Source organism: Halichoerus grypus, chromosome 9 (assembly GCF_964656455.1).
Source record: "Halichoerus grypus chromosome 9, mHalGry1.hap1.1, whole genome shotgun sequence".
Classification (NCBI taxonomy): domain Eukaryota; kingdom Metazoa; phylum Chordata; class Mammalia; order Carnivora; family Phocidae; genus Halichoerus; species Halichoerus grypus.
Genome location: NC_135720.1, coordinates 85,498,242 through 85,521,164, shown reverse-complemented (window position 1 = coordinate 85,521,164; position 22,923 = coordinate 85,498,242). Strand labels below are relative to the sequence as shown.

The window sequence follows — 22,923 nt, the reverse complement described above, 5'->3', positions numbered from 1 at the left end:
ATCCCTAAAGATAAAAGATGTTACATGAATGAGGCATATTTTTTTTTTGAATGATGCATGTTTTGAAATAATTTTTAAGGCTTCTCTTCTTTGTAGTCAGGAAAGACATAATCTTCTGGTTTTTAACCTCTGCTTTAATGAATAATCATTATGATGCTCTTTGAAAATTGGTTAAAAATGGGTAAAGTTCAATATATCTGACACTTTCATGAGGAAACAATGAATCAAATATTTTATAGTCATCTCTGCCTAATGAAATTTTCGGCGACAGTTGCTCTGCTTTGTGGGTAGAGCAGCAGCAAGTGGGCACGTTGAACCAACCTACACACAGTGCTCTTCTGTGTGTTTTCAATACCAAACTTACCAAGAATATTTTTTCAGAATTTCATTCTTTCCTACCTCAAAACTGACATCTTTTTACAACTAAGCATGCCTCAAGTCATTCTGCAACTATTACCCATAAGATACGACTTTCTTCTTACATAGAGACAGAAGAAAAATGCTAGACTACATTTTAATTAAAAATTCTGAATTCTTTTGTTGGTTTGTTTTTGTTTGGTTTATGTTTTCATTTTTTCCCCTCTCTTACTACAAGTCCTCATGCATTTTTAATTTTTCTAAGTCATTATTTTTCAGGCTTAAAATTAAACTGAGTTTTCAGAGGCTCATATGGTTTTTTCCTGCTTCAAGTCAGTGGCAACTTTAACACCGCCCCCCCCCCCCCGGCCCCACCTCAGGGGCATTCAAGCATATGGATTGATCTTGTAAAAAAATTCTTTTTTCCCCCACATGGAACTGAAGATGATAAATACTTTTGAACCCTATATGTACCTTGACCATATGGACTTCATAGATAAATGTTCATTAATTTTCAACATGCATAATTTTGAAGGAATTTCTAATGCAGTACGATGAAATTCTCCTTGATTACCTCTTTCAAGAAGTATTTTAATGAAGAGAACTTGTAGAATTCTTTAGGGGAAAAGCCTTTGAGAAAAAGTCAAATTCATGTGACTATATCCATGATTTCATAAAACTCTTTGCAACAGACTAAGGGAGAAACTTCTCTGGTATCTGTCTTTCCCCTGAAAAGCTATGCAGAGTTGTTTAAGAGTAAGGTATGGAGATTTTTGAAAGTTCATTAATCAACTTTCAGATGTGTTTTAGCTAGGGACTACCTGAGATCTATGAAAGCATATCAGAATCAATAAAGAGTGATTGAGTAATCTGGACCATCTACAAACAATAGATACATAATTTTTTAAATATTATTTTTTTAATTTGATTAAGGAAATTGTTTCATAGAGAGAGAGCAGAATGCAGTAATGAAAAAATAAAAATGCATTAACTTTCTTCTGTGAATTTTTATATCCTAATTTACAGTTCTTCATAAGGATATCGGTCCTTGCCGAGCAGCAACAATAACAGGAACGCTCTCTAGGATTTCTCTAAATGATGACGAAGAAGAAAAGGGAACAAACCCTGAAGGGCTAAGCTATTCCACACTCCCTGGAAACGTCATTTCCAAAGTCATTATCCAGCAACCTACGGGTATGCACATGCCCATGAGTATGAATGAGCTGGGCAATCAGTGTTTGAAAAAAGAGAACAGTGAATTGCGAAGAACTGTGTACTTATGTACAGATGACAATTTGAGAGGAGCTGATATGGACATGGTCCATCCTCAAGAAAGAATGATGGAAAGTGACTATATCGTGATGCCCAGAAGTTCTGTAAATACCCAGCCATCAATGAAAGAAGAAAGCAAAATGAATATTGGTATGGAAACCTTGCCACATGAAAGGTTATTGCACTACAAAGTGAATCCCGAATTCAACATGAATCCCCCTGTAATGGACCAGTTTAGTATGAACTTAGATCAACACCTTGCACCCCAGGAACATATGCAGAATTTGCCCTTTGAGCCTCGCACAGCTGTGAAGAATTTCATGGCCTCTGAGTTGGATGATAATGCAGGACTATCAAGGAGTGAAACTGGGTCAACGATATCAATGAGTTCATTAGAGGTAAGCAATAGAATAAACCTTTCCTTGATATTTGAGATATTTGATATTTGAGAAATTGATTCATACGACACTGGATTGAAGGAGAAGACTCACATTACCTTTTGCAGTTATGTATCATACACAAATTTTTGGCACGTTGGTATTAAGATTCTAGACATACTTTTTTTTTTTCCAGTAGTACATCAGAATGCTCTTTCTCAAGACCATGTTTTGAAAAGGGAGTCCTCTATATTTAAAAGGATATCAATTGTAATTCTTTCATAATGGGAATCAAGTACAGCACTCATAAAGGAAAAAATAGAAGATCCTCTTGATGTTTCTCAGGTTACCAGAGATCCTTTTGGTGGTCAAAGTAGTTCCTGGATGGCATTACAAACTTCAACCAAAATCTGGATTTTCTGTGTGAGGGCATCCATTAAAAATACCAAAATTGGAATGTTTCTGTGGAGTCTTCCATTACACTGATTATAAACTCTATTTTTATGTTAGATCGATATCTTTCAGAGTAAGTGTTTTGCTGTCAGCTCTTGTAGAATGATGACCACTAAAATTTTTTGTCTTAAATTGTGAGCTCTCAGGAGGGATGCACATTAATCAGATTAAGAGTCAAGACTCCGAGGTCCGACCACATGGCTTTTCTATAAAAACAAATTCCCCTCAGCTTCTTTTCTACTCATAAAATGAAATACAGAGTAGTCAACCGTTATCAATATCATTCATATTATAATTAATCAAGTAAGACCTAAGGAATGTGTCTTTTTTTTTTTATCAACATACATCATGTTACTGTTTTGTCTGTGACTTTTATATCTTGTACCTTGAAATTTTGCTATAAACCTACTGCTGATATATTATGTATGTTTAGTATACAGTGCAATACATGCACTCTTTTGCATGTATGGCCAGTTGTTTTAATATGATAGGTCATTTCATAAGACACTACTTAGAGAAAGACACTATAACTGGTTGCTTACCCTTTCCATCAGAAATACTGCTGATCATCTTATGTTCTTGTGTTCAAAAGTGCACAGAAGCAGTTGTCCCTCCCTTCTCCCCACAAAGCCATTCCTTCTACTAGGTTAACAGGAAAAGAGATCCTGTAAGGCCAGAGCAACTTGATGAGTGGTGTGATTTTGAGATTTTTTCCCAACTGGATCAGGGAGCTTCTAGATGGGAAAAGTGGTGATGTGGATGGGATCTAGAATAAATCCCTAGGTTCTAGATCAGTCTTAACAGAGTAGATTTTCTGAGAAGAATCATCCCTCAGAACCAAAAGCATAGGGGCAGTGAGGCCAAGTTACTTGTAGGGGCAGGAGCTCCCACTACCACTGGACAAATGTGTTCTGTCCTTCTGAATTAGCAGACGAGCTACTGTTTCTCTGTTTCTAACTTGTGTATCCCAGAGACTAGCAGGTCACCTATAGTATGACCACATAAGCACAAGCTACATAATATTTATGCAAAATCACAAAAGTTTCAAAAGGATTTTCAGTGAGTGTGCATTTAATAATATAACATCCTAAGTAATCATAATTCTGATGTACTACTTGAAAATCATAATGACCATATGAGTCCTCTCTATAGAACAGCTCTTTAAAATGTGCTAAAGGGGCTGGAATGGAATTGCATTAAAATATCTTGCTTTATTATAAAAATGCTTTACATCTAAAAGCCTAAAAACCTCTCGGGGGTTTGATATTATACAGGTTGTGTGTGCTTGAACAAGAGACTAAATTCCCAAGTGTTGCTCTGTTCAGTTTGTAATTTTTCCAAATCTCCATATCCTTATTATTAAGTATAAGCATCATATATAACTGTGATTCAGCCAAAAGATCTGCATTTAAATGACTTAGAGATCACAAGGCTTACATCTTGAAAAGGAAAGAAAATTCAGGATTCAGAATGAAAATTCAGTTCCTCGTTTTCATTCTTTAAAAGAATTTAATAGTAATTGCTTATGGTGACCATTTTAGGAGACAGCTGAAAGAGAATATATAGATGTGGGAATGAATAATAAAAATTAGCATTTATATAGCATCTTTCATTAGCAGATCCTCAAATCACCTTAAAAACATGAATTAATTAATCTTCACAACACCTCTGTGCAATGGATAAGTCGTTATAATCCTTGAAGTAAAGTCATTTATTCAAGGTTACAGAGCAAGTACATAGCACATCTAGGAAAAGAATCTTTCTGTCCTGATCAATTTTATGCTGTCTAAAAGAGACTGTAATGTGTCTGGACATTAGCAGGAGAACAATTTTAAAGTTCGTTTTAACCCTTGACAGACATATGGTCTTACCATGAATAAAGACAGGACAAGGATAAAGTATAGGTATACACAGCTAACAGATTTTGGACATAGGTCTGTGACTAATGAAGATAAAGTCAGTGGTACGGCTTTCCTTATGAGCAGAGTGATGCATTGTCAAGTTGAGTTATCAGCTCTGCTAGACTGTATCTGCAGGGCCAACCAGTGAGGAAGATGATATCCTGACATTAGAGGAAAAAACCAAAAGATGACTGGAGTATCTACATAATGAGGGGATCAACGGTAGCCAGGAGGTGCCCGGAGTCTTTTAGAAGACAATGTAAAGACGCAAGTGGGTGAATATGTGGATGACGTGAGGCCCAAGCCACAGAACGGTTTGAGTTGTCTCCCCCTCTGAGCAAGAAGGAAGATCACAGCCACAGGAACACCCAGCCCTGCAGACTGCAGCAGCAGAGGACGGCCAGGTGCATCAGGATCCTTTCAAGAATAACGTTCTTGATGTTCATGTGAATTCAGGAAGTTTCCTCCAGAGGAGTGGGTATTCACAAATTGCCAAGTGAGGTTGGGGGGAGAAAGAGAAGAAGATAAAAGCTACCAGTTGTAGCACAGAATATGGTTTGCATAAGGAAAAGAGAAGGCAAGGAGAAACAAGACTTAAGGGAAAGAAAACAAAAGCCAGCGTGGGTGAGTGTAGAATTATTTATTCAAATAAGCAGGAGGCAATAAAGAAGGAGGGAGGCTCCCCAGCCCTGAAATGCAGTGCCATTAGAAAAGGCTCTAGCCTTCAGAGGAGTTTGTTTAGCTACCCCCCAATTATTGAGTGTAAAAAAGTTTGATGAATGCATGAAGTTTCTTGGCATAAAAGCTTATCCAGATTTTCTCCCTGCCCAATATTACCTTCCTTTTTTTTTTTTTTTTTTTTTTTAATTGTTATCTTCCATCTTCCCAACTGTATCCATTCGCAGGATGGGCTTGATGAGCAATTCTGAAATTGTAGTTTCTGAAAGATTTAGTTTCCACAACTATGGGATAATTGGAATTTTAATATGATAGAAATCCTCACAATGGCTCCAGCCCTCAAGGTCGTCTAAATGCTTTAAGGTTAAGAAGAATAAAACTGTCAGGGGTGTCTGGGTGGCTCAGTCAGTTAATCATCTGACTCTTGATTTGGGCCCAGGTTATAAGATCGAGCACCACATTGGGCTCCGCGCTCAGCAGGGTGTCTGCTTGAGATTCTCTCTCCCTCTCCTTCTGTCCCCCACTAAAGTAAATAAATAAATGTTTTTAAAACAATTTAAAAAAAAAGAAAAACTGTTATCAGCACTTAAGTCATTCACCTTCAATTAATGAAAAAAAATGTGTTGATATTTGGTGTGTATAAAAAGCAAGTAACTACTAGGTGCTGTGGAGCAGGTGGGGAAAATATTAAGGTATCATAGTCCTTAAGCCATTTTGAGGACTATGAAACATAGTTTAAATTTTGGATTGTGGTCCTATTTATTTTTTTGAAAAATTCTAGCTATATCATTGTAAGATAGGTCAGTATTTGCTTTGAATCTTTGGAACACTGGTATTTATTCCACAGCTTGTAGCTTGTTAGATTTAAATAATAAACATTTCCTCACTCAAAAATCTTCCCAGTTTGTATGCATGCCCTGGGCCTGTTTGGTACATGGTCCATTCTGCACCCTTTTCCCTGTGTCACTGAAGGCTGATGCAGGTTCCTGTGCTTCTGACTGGGAGAGATTGGCCACTAGGAGGCACTGGGGAGAGATTGGAGGTGGGCAGAATCCCAGGATATTTCTCCCCTGTTCGTTCTCCTTTGGACACTATCTTGTGGTCTCTTTAGCTGCAGTTTCTTAACGCTTCTGGCTTTGGCCAGGTGTCTCAGCCCCTGGGCTTATGTCACAATGCCATCTCCCTTTGTCCAGCTTGGGGGATAGTCACTTCTGCTAATCTCTGGGTTACCTCGTGATCCTGTATGTGGCTTCTCAGCTCCACTATCACTAGAATTCTTATGAAACACTTTGCTCAGATGTAAATACATTAAGTGGTTCCTCTCCTTCTCCTGACAAATTGTGTTTTAATTTTTCTTATTCATGAAGAAACCCTTAATGGCTAATCAGATTAGATAGGTTACAAAATGATTTATCAGGAGCAGAAAGTTTTGCTACTCCAGCTTTTCTGACCATTTCGGTATAAACTTAACTATGTATCTGAAAACATTGTCAGATAAGTCTCCCTCAATTTAGAAACGGGTAGAAGGGGACACCATTCTAGGCTACATTTTTATACTCCAGTTTTCTGGTCATGAGTTATAGAGCTCTCACCATAATGGTTTTTAAAGGTAAAACAGGTTAGCTATCATGTCACATTGCAGTTGCCTCCCATAAAGCTCTTGTGAGGAGCAAATTAGATAATGTATGTGAAAACCCTTTGAAAATTGAAAGAAGCACTTCAGATGTAAGGTTGTGTTACTATTTCATTACCATTATATCTTGAATTTCTGTGAAGAAGCTTGAATGCTGTATTAAATCAATATTTCAGGCTTTAGACAAAATATTATGGCCTCACTTGGGCGCTGGGAGACGGTCACTAACAGAAACCATTACAGAGCTGACCTTTGTCCAGAAGCCACTTTTTCTTTTTTACATTTTGTTCTCACATAGCTGTGATGAAAGGAAGGCTTGCCCTTCTTTAGTGCTTTGTTTTTGCTCCTAGATTAGGGAGTTTTGTCTTTTATGCAGGCATGCAAACAAAATTAGCTGAAATAAAAGTCATTTTTCAAAATTAATTATCCTCAGGTTTTATTTTCACAGATATTTTGAATGGATTTGGTATCAAAGCTTTCTCCTTGAGTATGTTCATTGCTCACTCCATAATAAAACTTTTAATGGCAGTCATATTGCCATTTATTAGTCACTGTAATTTATCCCTTGCAGTGAATTTTCTAGTGTCTGGTCCAGTTTAATTTGAAGTGACACAAATAATGAATTATTCCCTCTGAGAAACTATTCATTGTTCTAGAGGATTTAGATATGGAAAGATGCCTCGATGCATATACTTCCTAAGTATTCCTCTGTGTAGCCTCATACTCTTGTACATTTTCTTACTCTTAAATCATCCTGAATTGTTTTTCCTTCCATTAGTGATAAGCCTGCATTCCCCTCAATTGTCTTGATCCTTTTCACTGTCAACTAATCCATTCATAATGTTTTCTTTGTGTATTTAGTCTGCCTGCTTATCCATATTCTCCCAAAGAATAAGAAAAACAACAACAAAACAAAAACAAGAAACAAGTCACGTTATTTTGGACTTGTTTAGCTGCCATAGTGTACCTCCTTATTCATCAATAATTTTGTGAATTATTGTGCCAGGCCATTTGGTAGATGCTAGGGATATAAAAGTGATCAAGACAGATGTGGATCCTATCCCTGTGGTGAATAAACCCTATGGAAGAGAGAAATAACTGGTAACAAATGAATAATCTAAAAGAGTGTACTAAGCTGGGTAAGGACCATGGAATGTGAGGGAGAGACTTGATAAGGTGATCTAAGCCTCCTAAAGTGCTATATGGGGTGAAGTTAAGAAGGAACATGGCTTATGAGGATCTCTCTGGAGGTTGAGGAGATGTTTCAGGCAACAGAAACTATAATACAGAGATAGGAAAGAGTTTGGAATATTTTCACAGGATTAGAAGTCCTGTGAAACAGTGGGTGAGCTCCTTAAGATGTCGTTGGCATAGGAAGAAAAAAACAGATTTTAGAGAGCCTTGTAAAACAATTGAAGCAAACAAGGACTGTTAAGTGAAAGATTGTCATGATCATTTCTCCATCCATCCATCCGTCCATCCATCCCTTCAGTGGTTTGGGGAAAAGGATTAGGATCCAGTATTATTAGGAGTGGGGATAGAGCAGAAAGTTGGAAGACAGTTAGGGAGCTACTGAAGTTATCCAGACAGGACAGGAGAATGCTTTTGACTATAGAGGTGACAGTGAAGATGGAGAAGAGTAGGTGGATCAAGAGAGATTTCAGAGATGAAATAGATACCACTTGCTGGTGGATTTGATGTGCAGGGTGAGAGATGGGGGAAAGTCTCTGACCTGACCAACTAGATATCTGACATTTTCTGTGATGGGAAAGACATGAAGAAGAAAAAAGTGTTTGGAACTTAAATAGTATTTACCACCATGGAATGAATGCTATCATCCAGGAGAGAAGATGAAAAAAAAAGAGAATTCAGGACCTCAACACTTAGAAGACAATGAGATAAGGAAGAGCCAGCAAAAGGACACTTGAGAATGAGCTACAGCAAACAGGAGGGGAGAAGAGAGGAAAAGCTAAGATCATGTGTTTTGTTGGGGGAAATGATTAAATTTCAAAAGCTTCTGAGAGTCCAGCAAGCTAAGGACAGAAAGTTGACCTTGGAAATTGACCAGATGCAGCTCATCAGAGACCTTGACAAGAAGAATATTAATGGAGTGTTGAGGATAGAATACAAGTTAGGATGAGTTCTAAGTGGAAAATTAGGAAAAGGAAACCACATAGAAGAAGAGATTTTTTTTTATCACCTACTGTGACAAAAAGGATGCTTTGTATCAAATTATTTGAGAAGTTGGGGATATATATAGACAGAGGGATTTAGATCTTCATAAAATATTTTAACACCACCCTGGCTTATTTTAAATTTATATGTAGCAGTTCTTCCATTGTCAATCAGAAAAATTGTTATGTCTTGATCACTTTTTTTTTTAAAGATTTTATTTATTTATTTGATAGAGACAGCGAGAGAGGGAACACAAGAAGGGGGAGTGGGTGAGGGAGAAGCAGGCTTCCCGCTGAGCAGGGAGCCCGATGCGGGGCTCGATCCCAGGACCCTGGGATCATGACCTGAGCTGAAGGCAGACGCTTAATGACTGAGCCACCCAGGCGCCCCTTGATCATTTTTTTTAATAGATTCTCATTTTTTAAACACATAACCACTTTTTCTAACCACCTTTATACCTTTCAATAACTTCCCAGCAAACTCAGAGGGACATTTGAATAAACATGTAAGTCAGTCACAGTTTCCACAAACTTGAGTGCTTTGAAAGACTTTCCAACATACTGCATGTATACCAAGGATAACAGAATTGAACACTCTGGTTCTTGCATTACACCACAATTTCCCAGTGCCAGATACCTCATTAAGATAAACTAGGATTTTGCAATGGGGGACACATCATGGAGGTGGAGGTCAGCTACTATGTGTTACTGTATCATTGCTCATAAAGTATCCCATGTTCAAATGGTTTTTAAGTTACTGTAGTCAACACAAATTCTTTTACATTGCCATTAGATTTTCTCTCAGAGAAGTATCATGCTGATGCTTTTTTTCTCTTTTAAAATAAAATTGACAAATAAAAGTTAATCTGCTTGAACTTACTTTATGGCTAGAAAGCATCTCTGTCCCACTGCTTTCAGCCTTGGATTGACTGGGTCCTGCATTGTTATTTTGCTGAGTTCCAGTAACAATCAATAAAATATCACAGGCATCTTGACTACAAAGTATTACCACTTTTACCCCTGAGCTAGTAGTGGGAGATAGTGGATAAAACACAGGGTTTGGAGTCAGAAGACCTGAGTGTGAATCCCAGCTCATTTGCTTACTACCCAGGTTAAGCGAACAAGTCATTTTAACTACACTGGTCCGGAGTGTTCCTAATTCATAGAATGGATATAAAAAAATGATACTTTCCTGACCATCCCACAGGGCAGGTAGCATGTTCAAATGTGAAAGCACTTTATAAACTATGAAAGGTTGGTACACTTGGTCAGTATTGTGGGGATATGAATTATAGAACACAAATTTTAACCTCTCATGGGCTCCGAAAATCTGCCACATTTTTCCCATTCTCTAATTTTTAAGTCTTCACTGCTTATCCCCACCACCATCATCTTTAAGCTCTTTAGATTGAAATCTGTGTGCTTCATTTGTTTACTTCTTCATCTAATCCTTCAAGGCTGCTAGTTATGCTATAACTTTATGTTAGAATTTAATTTTCATAGAATTCAATAGAAGAGCGAGAAATCTATAGGAGTATATCTGTTTTCTTTTTCATATTTTATATCAATATAGGTGCATAGGTGACATCACCCATCAGAAGCGAAATCTCTTTCTGGTGTTCTTCTAGGTCCCATCTTTTGTTCTTGTTCCTAAAATATGGAGCCTTTAGTGATATGTGTCCGTCAGCATTTCCAGTTCTTAGGTTACACAGCTTTGCATTCAGAAACAGAGCAACGTATGGTTGTTACGACCTTTGGCAACAATGAACCCCTCAATGCTTGCAGCAGAAGGGTCTCTTACTTGCTGGCTAGCTGAACATTTTTCATAAGATCTCACTATTTAATTTTCAAATGGAACGCAAAGCTCATGATTAATGTTCTATAGTAACTTCTTAAAACTGTTCCCAGGCTTGCATTTTGCTGTATTAAGGAAAGAATTTTGCTTAACGTATACTTACAAAAATATCCTGCTGAAGTCACAGTGCCAAGAAGGCAAAGCATTCAAGAAGAGAATGGAAGCACTGACGTTCAGTATGGCATATTGCAGCAAAGTGTGATGCGCCACATGGGAGCCTGATTTTTATACATCGCAGTTAGATAACAATAGTGGCGGGAGATGGCAAAGGAGGCCTGCGTTAAATGCCTTCCTGCACACGTTTCTCCTTCCAGGATGTCACCGGGGCTAGGCTACGGTGATGCCAGAGACAAGGACCAAAATGACATCAACATGCTATTGCCATTTAATAAAGCAGTCTCCTTCTCAGTGTTCTCCTTGATCATACTTGAAGACTGGATTCTGTAATCCAGCTCCACCAAAATCAAATAATTTCAAAACTTTTAGACTTTTTTTTAACAAAATCTTTTAGTATATCCCCTTCTGTCTAGTGAAGCATGCTTTGGGGAGTTGGTTCATAGGGAGGCTCTGGTTCTGCAGTGACAGTGTAACTCTAGCAGCAAAAACGTAGGCAGGTTTTTCAATAAACTACATTAGTGCCTGTGTGTCTCTACTATTTAGCGGTTACAAGAATCAACTATCATGGGTAGGATTCCCTGATACGTTTTTGAACTTAAGGTAGGTATTGGGATAGGTAATGGGATAGCAGAAGAGAAAGGAAAGGTTTACATGATATTCAACTGCCTAAATATTACTTGTTTTTAATATTTATTTTTTGTTTCACCCCCACTTCCTCAAAAAAAATCCAAATTAAAAAAAAAAAACCCCTCATATTGGAAACTTGCTTTTGTTCTCTAAAAATTTGGAGGACCCTTTCTACATTTACCAGATATCTCCTTCTATATCAAATCCCTCTGAGCACATGCTAAGTGTACCTATCCTACACTAATATTCATAGAGTCACATTAATTTCATTTAAGTAATATTTCCTGATTTTATCAGGCTTATCACCTAATCATTTTACTAATACATATTGATCTATAACTAGAATCAGGAGCTGTTTAACAGAGTTGGAGCCATAGAGGAACATTGAGATACTGACATCTACATTTATGTTTCTCGGGGGTGTGGACTATTTTTTTTTTTTTTTTTTTTTTTTTACTGAATTAGAATAGATACTTATGTTTCTAAGAACTAGCAATTAGGACTTTCCTATCATGGAGAATTATTAAATACCAAAAAAAGTCTGTGGTTGAGACATACAGAACTTTAGGACTCAGACAGAAGGCCAGAGAGATTTTAGTAGAAATGAAGCCGGGAGATAGGCTGGTGGGAAGTCTTGAGATGACTAGATGATTTTTTAGTATATGGCTTTTAATCCTTTGTGTCTCTAAAGTAAAAAAATATAGCTTTGCTATAATAGACCTAAAGTCTCCTTAAAGATTGAAATTTTTGTGTGAATTTATATTAAAAAATTCTTACTGAAAAATTAGTTAAGAGGTCAAGATGAGAAATAGTCTGTATTTTTATATTCTTCTTCAAAGTAAGAATGAAATAATATGGATGAAAGAGTTTGAAATCATAAAAATTTCAACATATTCTGTGAAGAAAATACTTGTAATACAAAGATGCAGGACATTTTATTGAAAATAATAATTTTCATTTTATTTGAATGACTAAACATAACTTTATATTGGTTTTTCTTCTTTTTAAAAAAATCTAACAGAGAAGAAAATCACGATATTCAGACCTTGACTTTGAGGTAAGTTTCTCTGGATTTTTAAAATAATTTTAATTGCTTGAATTCAAGATTGACATATAATTACTTAAACATGTTACTCTGCAGTATGTAGGAGCTCTACTTTTTAAAAATTAAATGAGAAGTCAAACATTTTTAATTAGAATCCATACTGTAAAACTACTTGTAGAAAAAAATTTTAACTTCTAATTGACTTAGATGTATGCTAAACTGAGATTCTCCAAACAAGGAATCCATTTTATAAATACTAAGACAAATGGGCAATTTATGGTGAGGACTGAATTTGATCAGTTCAGTTTGTTATGAGGTAAGAATGTCTGTCTCTTCGTTTCATATTTGTAACAATTATATTGGTTTTACTTCAGTAACTACCTGAAAACAGAGCCTCTGAGAATGCTTTGGCTGGTTAGGTAGGCTTTCTCTGGAATTGCCTTGTGTACTGATTCCTATTATTAAGGTTCTCTGTGATACATTCCAGATTCTTTTTTCCAATAGCAAGTGTTGTTCAATGTGTTCCTGTGTTCAGTAAATGCCTTTTCACAGATATAAACAAGATGAAGATGTTCATTTTCCAATTTGCATTGAGTTTATATTGATGTTGTAATATCGATGCTAGAAATCACTGAAATCATACCATTTGAGCAGCTTATGCTAAGCACAAAATTAATGATGTTTGAGTGTCACATAAAAGGCACTTATGCATCTTGATAATTGGATATGATTCATAGCCTGCTGACATAATTGGATATAATACGTTATAAATTTCTCTAGCATATTTGTACTGTTTTGATGCTTACATAGAACTTGATAATCTTAGTTGATATTCCTAAAATTATGGAAACCTTTTAGAGTATGGAAACTTCTAAATCAATCATTTTATGTAGATGAATGTTGTAGCTCAGCCGTATACATCAGGTATCAAAAGTGAGACTTAACTGTTTCTATTTACTGCATTGGTAAACAAGCTCTGGTTTTACCCTAAAGAGAATTGGCCTTTTTTAGTAAAATTTCACACTACAAGAAACAAAGTAATAATAAAGAATCTGACCTCAATGATTATGTGGCAAAATTTCCTACTGATGCATCTCAGTTGTAGCAACTTGGCATGGGATAAAAACTTCATTCTATCCTAAGTTTTAGGGTACAAAGAAAAAACACTCAGCAATCTTCATTTTTTTACTTTTTACTGCCTTTTAAGGGACAGATTTTTTTTTTTTCTATTCTTTAGGTCATCCAAAATAGAGGATCATTGTGTATATATTTTTTGTCCTGAAAGCAGTAAGTTGTGTCAGTACAAAGGAAAGGAGGTGGGAATTAATCCATGAGGCATCAGTGACAAAATATAGTAAAAACCTAGATCTAAAATTAGGCCTCAATGCAACCAACCAAAGCTATGTAATCAGAAGCTCTGTAAAGAACTCTTACCATATTGGGTCAGTTGGAGCATTAGAAAAACTATTCCTTTTTCATATATTTTCTGTGGCAACAGGTAGCAGATTCCTTAAGCAGATGCTTTTTTCCTGCTGCTTAGTATCCCAACATCTAACCACGGTATTATCAAAACATTTACTGGTAATGGGAGACGTTGCAACACAACCCTGGGTAGTTAGCTCTTTAATTACAATGGTTACCGCATGATTGCTAGAAGTGTAAAATTGGGAGCCGGGGGGACACTTTGAGATACTACATTTTCTTTACAAACTTTTTAGTACCACTCCCCTTAGTCTGTGTGCCACTGTAGGTATGTGGCAGAGACCTCATAGATGGTGTTCAGAAAAATTACTGCCAGCTTTAAATGCTGATAAATTTTAATACGATATATTTGTACTTTGTGGATGGTCCTTGACGAAGAGCCAGAGTTGCCTCCCTCTGCTTTAAATCAGGCTGGATAAATTTTGTTTATATCAAACTACTTGCTAGTCCCCAAATTCCCACGCCATAAGCTTTAACACACAGTGGCCAATGTAGGCATTTTGCCACTGACAAGCAAATTTGTTTCCTGGGCTCCTGAAGATATCTATCTTCCCTTTAGGCCATGTACACTCCCCAGTCTGTACACAATAACAATATTCTCTCAACTCATACATCCATAAAACATTGGCCAGTAAATGTTAGACCTGGGGAAGAGTCCTTTCATGTTGCCAATCTCCAAGAAAATACTGCGTTTTTAGGAATAAATAGAGCAAAGTGTTGACTAGTCAAAATGATGTAACATCAATTCTTACATTCAGGGAAGTATACGGAAAATACTATAGTGATATCCCTATATTCTGTGACCAAACTCCTTACTGGATTTGCATTCTCAGCTCCAAGCAGAGATCTAGTATATGGTATCAACCTCAAAAATTGAACAAATTAAAAAAACAAAGGTTATCAAGCAGCAAATGAGTTTATTTGGGAATTGCAATTCAGGACATGCAAGCCTGGAAAGGAAAATAGGAAGTTAGGAGGTACTGTTTTAAACACTCCTTGAAAGCATTGCCGATCAAGAGTCAGGTTTTCTATATTTAGTGATTTTTGTCTCTTGGTGCCAGGAGGGACCCTTCCTGGTTGTCATGTCCCACTGTGGAAGGAAAGAGCATGATTAATGGAAACCATTTAAGGCCACATTTGAGTAACAAGGGATAGAAAGGAGAACTCTCAGGCATTTCCCACTTAAAGACTATATCTTATCAAGGCTGTAAGCATTAGAGATCATCTTGAAATGTTGAGCCAGCATCACCCTATTGGATAGATTGTTTCTGCAAAGGTTTAACAGGCAACAGGCACAACATTTTTAAATGATTATAACAATACACAAAGAGAAGCAGAATAATAAATCTAGTTTGTGGGGGCACCTGGGTGGCTCAGTTGGTTAAACGTCCCACTCTTGATTTTGGCTTGGCTCAGGTCATGATCTCAGGGTCCTGAGATCGAGCCCCACATAAGGCTCTATGCTCAGTGTGGAGTCTGCTTGTCCCTCTCCATCCTCACGCTTGTATTCTCTCTCTCTCTCTCAAATAAATCTAGTTTGTATAAGGTCCTACATGAGAAGCCCAAACCTGAAAGTAACCAGCTAAATAGATCAGATGTCAGGAATCAGGTTTTCTCTTAGCAAGAAAAAAAAAAAAAAAAGGTTGTAAATTCCGGAGTTTATCCCCCTAGCAACAGCCTACGAGATACAGGTGATGGCTTTAGTTTTCCCAGGCCCATGCCAAGGTAAAAGAAAGAAGGGGAAAAAGACAGACTTTTATGTTTAAAGTATGAAGTCTTGATGTGGTGTCTTGAGTGGAAGCAGTCTGCCTTGATGTCTGCTACTTCTCTTCCATTTGATTGAAAATCTCCAGGGTTTGTACAAGACCAGATGCCAGGTGCAGCCATCTTTAGCTGTGGGATGTATGTCCAAGATTCAAACCCCTGAAGTCGGGCTGTCATTTGGGTAATGAGGAGGACCTGGTATATATAGTTCCTTTCAAGGAGGTTCAAGGGCAGTCTTTGTTCCAAATCAGAAGCATGGGAAAAAATTGGAAACATTAGTTTGGAGAGTGGTAGGCAGATATTTGAGAAAACCAGAAGAATTCAGGATCTAGTACAGTTTAATAACAGGATTAGAATCTAATATAGACAAATGTGCAAACATAATTTTTCTCTCTATACTTCCCCTGATATTTACTAAAGATAATCACAGTAAAACTAATTTGTATGCATTAAACTTGGCCTGACTATTTACACAAGTTTAGCAAGAACAGTGATTGACCATATAAGCTCTTTTTAAGACTGCTTTGCTAGAACCTTGTAAGCAAGGTGCCAAGTCGATTTTTTTGAGGAGCTTTATTGGCTCCATAAAGTAGCCTTAGTTCCTTAAAAACTGCCCTGTGAAATCTGAGTTTATGCACATCTCTCTCAAAATAATCCAGAGCCTTGGTAAAGTAGCCAATATTTCCAACTGTTATTACAAGGAGAACAGATTCTCATTGTATTTATGTAAATAACTAAATATATTGCCATGTGAAAAAGTACTCAGGAGTTTCAAAATTCTGGAGGGATCAGGTAGGGAGAAAAAGTAAATATTTCATCTTTGTTTACAAAGTTATATTTTACTAAATTGCTGTATTTCATAGATAGTTTTAAAGAAAAGAGTAAAAGGGCTCCTTTTAATGTAGCAAGCAAAACATTAAAGGACCAGTAGTGTTTGAAAACTAGAAGTCATAAAAATGATAATCGTCTTCCTCCATTCATTCAATACCATGTTATTCTTATTCCACTTGAATCTAGTTTTTACATTAGTTCTGGAAATTTTTACCCAGTTCAATTTATGATCTCAAAGTTACCAGAAACCTGCACTTTTTCTGAGCTCTTCCCATGAATCTCTTTGAAGACAAATCACTTCTGTAGGTACACTTTTCTAAAAGCATCAGAGTAAAACTATAACTCCCTGTAAATGACAAAAGACTTAAAATGCCCATTATTAAAGATCTGATGCAAGTTCATTATAATGGAGTTGACAAGAAAATTTGGTTTTCCATATATTTTAAGATAATAACTGGAATTATGGCCAATAACATTATACCAAGACATATCAGATATCCAGGAATTTCATATAATTCTTAAAATATTTATATTAATAACATTCACCTGCATAACATAACCTGAGATGGTTTATCATCACTTACTGGAAAATGCTTCTCATGTAATTTAACATACCAAGTAACCCTAAAGGGCTTAATCTCTCTCTTTTTGTAAGGAGAAAGAACAAATCTATTGAGATGTTTTAGAGACTTCTTGGAAAACCCAAAGTTAGTTCAAGGTCAAAAAGACTATTTAGAATTGGATTTGGAGAAATTTATCAAAAATATCAAAAAGTTTTAAAACACTTGGTCAAATAGGATTGATGAAATAACAGTCATCCATTTAACTATGGTAAAAATGGAAGATGTTAAAAGGGAAGTACAGAGAGTTCCAGTTAAAACTTACATAATCAAAGACTTGATAAAGACAGCAAATACAGAAAATTTTAACAAAACATAGAATCCTTTTTTTTTAAGCCAGATTACTTTAAAAGATAAAGAACTTTTTACAATCTCTTATCAAAAGTCCGAGAAAAATTTGTCCTTTTAGCAGGTAAAAGAAAAATTAAGGTTTAATTTTACATAAATATACTATTAATATTAAAGGTTATTTTTTAAACCCTTATAACAAATTTTATCTAGCTTGATCATACATAAAAATTTTTCCCAAGATTCCTTTTTCACAGACCTTCTACAGCTTTCTATGTCCATCTTAGTCTGTCCTTTCTGTTTCCCTCAACAGAAATGTATCTCCATACCTCATACTTTTTTTTTCTCATACCTTTTCTAACCAAAAAACATACCCTACTTTCCTTGTATAGAGTTGTTTCCCTTATTATGTCTACTAGCTTTAATTACATATGTTAATTAGAATTGTTACCACTTAGAAACCTTAATTAGAATTCTTAACCCTTAGAAGTCTTAATTTTTAGTGAAAACTAAGCAAGCAATTATGAACTGTCTTTTAGATTAGCATTTTTTTTAGGCTGGCAATTCATGAATACATTTCGTAATTTCTAGTACAGTTTTTCAATGTGGTACAAAACATGTTCGTTAATAGACCCAAATATCTTTTGTCTCTCTGTAAAAAGAAGCCAGAAATGGATAAACCTATGTTCAGTAATTAAGGTGTCCATTTTCTACCTTATTTAGAAATGATGTAGATATTCAATGAATATCCATCATTTATTTTAACTTAGCAGAACTTTAAGGTTACCAAAATGTATTAGGGAAACGAAAAAGTTTACCTAAAAACTTTTTATCTTACTTTCATTTATTTTAACTTACTTATTCTTAACAATTATGTTTAGATTACCTACCAAAACGTAATGAGACATTAGACAACTAGCCGTCAGCCTAAGCTATTTTCTTGCTCACAGATTTTGTAAAAGAAATAACATGAACTTACTGCACTTTAATAAACCTCACTAGAACAAAAGTTTTATGTTTAATGCTGAGAACTTTAAAGACACACATTTTAATTGAACCAACAACCTTAAACTAGCTTTTATATCAAATATTTTCCCAAATCATGTGAACCTGAAAAATATTTGGGTTAGTGTATGTTATATTTCTGAGAACTTAATTTATAAGTGCTTCATTTTCAAGCCAATTAAATAGGGCTTCTTTCATAAATTAACTTTGGCAATACCACCCAGAAGTAGAAAAATTCCGTATCTATAATGTTAGACAGTCGTAAACACACAGATGCAAAAAGAGACCCCAGAAGACACGTCACGGTTTTTGTTTTGTTTTTTTTTTAATTCACTAATCTCAGGAGGTAATCCATTTATAAAAACTTTTGAGGATCTTCTCTGGGTTTAATAAATTATTTAATTACAGTCCATAGTTTGCTAGATGAGGAAGTGGGGGTGGTGCAGAAGGGAAAGAGGAAGAGGGAAGGGAAAAAGTAGCCTCAGAACCCCTTTTGTCTACTGTGAATTGTTTGTGTGTCATGGTTAATTTAGAAACCTTATTTTGCAAAGAGGTGATTTTAGAGTCTTGGATACATTTGGAAGACTCCAGGTACCAACTAAAATAGGCATCCTATTTAGTCTGTTTAATTTTACAGCTGTGGTCTTCTAATTTGGTTCTGAGAAAAACAAGTTTGGGAGGTCAGAAGTTTTCCACAGTGGCATAGGAATTCTAAATTATATTTGGTTAAGTTGGTCCATTTGGCTAAGAACATGCACGAAGAAGGGCCATAGTTTTGGACACAAAAACTGGCCAGGGTCCCAGAAGGAGAACCCTCAGTAAAGAATTGAGAGGATAGTGAATCCCATACTTTAAAACCAGAGGTTCAGCAAACAAATGAGTAGTCACCAAAAGGCTGATGCCTTCAAGAATAAAGTCAGAGAGCTCAACCAAAATGAGGAAACTTGACTCTGACAAGGGGCTTACCATGCCAAAAGGAAAAAGACGACTCACAGAGAGAGCAAGAGGCTGAAGTGGCTACCATACACAGTGGCCTGGAGTTGTTCGTTATCCGGGTTCATCGCCTTCAGGTCCCATTTCTGACACCATATAATGTCAACCTTAAAAATCAAACAGCAAATATTACTGAGCAGCAAATGAGTTTATTTGGGAATAGCAGAGGAATTGCAATTTGGCACATGCAAACTATGGCAAACAGGAAGCAAGTCCAGATAACAAAGTGGGACAGCATCCTTTTATAGAGGAAAGGAGGAAGTTACAAGGGGTTGTTTTGAACAAAAGTTCACTGGAGGCCAAAAGAGATTTTGAAGTGGCGGCAGTTTCTCATTGACTGCAGGTGGAGGCAGCTTGCTGTTGGGAGGCTGAGGGAAAATCTTTTTCCTGCTGGTTATGCAAACTGTGATGAGTGGAAGTGCATGAGAGCTCTCCCTTCATGGATTCTTCCATTTTGAATGAGGATTCCTTCATTCATTTTCACGATAGTAGGCATTCGATAAATTATTATGTAAAGAATGATTTAAAATTGAAATTAGTCCAGTTTGCTTTAAGAAAAACTTATCAAACAGTATATCTAAGTTGGGGAAAAGACCAATATAGAAAATGGACTAGGGAGGTAACACCTCAAAGAGAGCCACACTGGACTTCAAAGATATTTACATGCTATGGACTCAAGGAGATGAATGGCAGGTAGAAATTCCAGGAAGAGGAAAAGGTATGGAGGTTGGCTGAGGTGTGGCATGCTCAAGCAAATGAAAATTCACTGGAACGTGATATCTGTAGATAAAAAGAGGAAGTAATTTAGAAACCATATAGTAAAGAGTCCGTACCCCAAGGGAGGAATTTTTACCTAATTTGTTACTAAAAGCTGCTAAAACGTTCTATTCTATTGTGTTCTGTTTTTTAGTGAGGAATAATTTGCTCTTATCTGGAATTTAGAAAGATGACTGGAGCAGTAATAGGAAGGAAAGATTGGAGTAGGGTGAATGAGGAAGTTGAAATACAAATTTGGAAGTGACTAGTCCAGGAAAGAAAAATGAAGTGGTCGTAAAGGAAAGGAATGAAGGGACATGGCACAGTCAAGATCTATGGAGTTTGGTCCTTAACTGAACATAGGGGAGCAGAAGAAAGGGGATCATACAGGTCTGAGCTGGATTTCTAGTAGTATCTTTGACAGATCTAGGAAAATCAAGCAGACATCTAGTTAGGCCAAGTTGCATTTTAATACTTTGGGGATTAAGGTGCCTAATAGGATGTTAAATCAGAAATATCAGGCAGGTAGTTTAAACTATCTGTCTTGAAATCTCAGGGAATTCTTAGGAGTGCAGTTACAAACATCTCAAACTGCAATAGACAGTATTATCCATTCCATGTTAAAAATATACGGGCAGAGAGGTATTTATTTTTATCTTCTCTTCAAAAAACATAGAAATAAACCTTGTCACATTCTTCCATGGAACCATGTAACCTCTTAAAAACACCTTAGAATGTTCTTTTGAAGTTCCTAATGAACCCCACACATCCAGTAAACCCATGCTTTTCAAACTGAGGAGAGGTGATGGTGAGCAGAGAGCACAAGAAGGCATAAATCCAGGATAATCATGCCCATTTTTGTGGGGACTTGAATTTTCAGTAGATTTGGGGGAATATAAGTAAGATAAAATATTTTATATTAATTTTATATTGTTATGAACACAGCTAAGCTATGGCATAGAAGATAAAATTTATATTACTTTCTAAATATAAAGCATACAATTTCAAAGAAATGTCTTACTCATAATAGGCCCCTCTCTGCTTTGTCCCCCATCCCCTGCAGTAAGTGCACTCTATTAGGCAATCAGCACACTTTGAGAGGAAACATTTGAGGAATCCAGTCCTATGCTACATCCATCTTTTCTATATAATGCTAAGTTAAACTATTGCAGATATTTGCAGCCCAAGTATATCCTTGGGTGACAGTGACAAAATAAAAAATAATACATACCTTATTCAGGTTTTTTTAGATCCTTTGTCTAAGTCCTGTGTATATATATTTATTCAAATAGAAACATGCTTGAAACATAACTAGACACTAGTAATATCAGGCAGTCCATGGGGCTCCAGGTTCTGTCTTAGGGATACTCTGGGACTCCGGCCAAGGAGAGGTACATAAATCATTCCCTTTTTACAGTACAGCTTCAGGAGTCAAGATTAATTCCTGCACTGTGTGTTGCTTCCTTAACATTAGTTTTCATTCACTTCAAACTAGTATTCAACAGCCCACTCTGGATTGAGGACTCCTATGCAATGCAAAAAAGAAGAAAAATAACTAAGTTTATACTAGTAAATATGAACAATGAGAGCATAGGTGTCTGTATTCCTAAGGCTAGAAAAGGTAATTTAGGCAAAGTGGTTTCTAAATTCTATCAACATGATTTCCAGGCCCCATAATCTAAAATTTATAGTTGGGGTATTTTCCAACTTTTTCTAACAATTTCTCTGTTTCTAGAAGTCTACATATAGTAATGTCTACCTTATCTGTAGTTAAGACTTAAATCCCAATTCTGTGATTCACACTTCTGAATTTAGAAAACTTCCAAGCAGTTTGTTTCAAACCCATCTGCAGGCCCTTTATAGGCAACTTATATGGAAAATAAGAGAGCACAATAGGATCAGAAATAGGAGGCAGGGATCCTGTCTGGGGCCAATAAAAGAAGTCTCCTCGTCAGGTGGGAGACCCCTTAAATAGAAGGAGAGAAGACAAGATTTATGATAGCCTTCCATGTTGTAGGCACCTTCCCTGGCCTATATACATATGCCATCTCATTGATTTCATTTATCCCATGCACATTTATTGAGCACCTGCTAAATATCAAACACTGTGTTAGGTGTCAGGGATACAAAGTCACCGTCCACAAGGTGTTCAGAGTCAAGATATGGAGACCAGCCCTTCAAAAGATAATTGCAGTACTATGAGATAGTTGCAGGGTGATCGATATCCAGTTTATGGGCTTGCGACAGAAGGCATTTAATCCACCCGTTTCTTTCACCCGCTTTTCCATCTGAATAGGGCATAATCACAAGCTTGAGTAATCTAAAGGAGGGTGCTCCGTGAATATGGGATGTATCTAAGATAGCAGCATGCAAAGAGAATTGACTTTGGATTCAGAGTGCGTTCCAACTGTCTCACCACTGATGGGAGCTTGGGAGCTTTACTTTAGCCTCCTGAGCTTCAGTCTTCTAATCAGCAAAGTGAGATAATGACTCCTACCTCCCTGGGTTATTGTGAGGATTGAGAAAGATAATAATGCCTACCATTTCTTAAGTGGCTCTTACCTGTGTCCTCCAGTGATAAGTGATGTGTATCCCTTTTTAAATCTTCAGAACAACCCTGTAAGGTTACTCTGACAGCTAAAACTGGAACTACAGGGAGATTACATTTTGTGCCTCTGACCACACAGTTTGAAAG

The 22,923-nt window shown here is 36.5% G+C and overlaps 1 protein-coding gene across 4 annotated transcripts in view; it reads left to right on the top strand.

The window, feature by feature from the left end:
- Window positions 1-22,923, top strand: part of ADGRB3 (adhesion G protein-coupled receptor B3) — a 711,244-nt gene that overhangs the window by 674,730 nt on the left and 13,591 nt on the right. For all 4 annotated transcript variants that reach the window (XM_078055165.1, XM_078055166.1, XM_078055167.1 and 1 more), the window contains 2 exons: window positions 1,384-2,027; window positions 12,466-12,501. In XM_078055165.1, coding sequence (XP_077911291.1) covers window positions 1,384-2,027; window positions 12,466-12,501 — 680 coding nt within the window. The remainder of the gene's footprint in view (window positions 1-1,383; window positions 2,028-12,465; window positions 12,502-22,923) is intronic.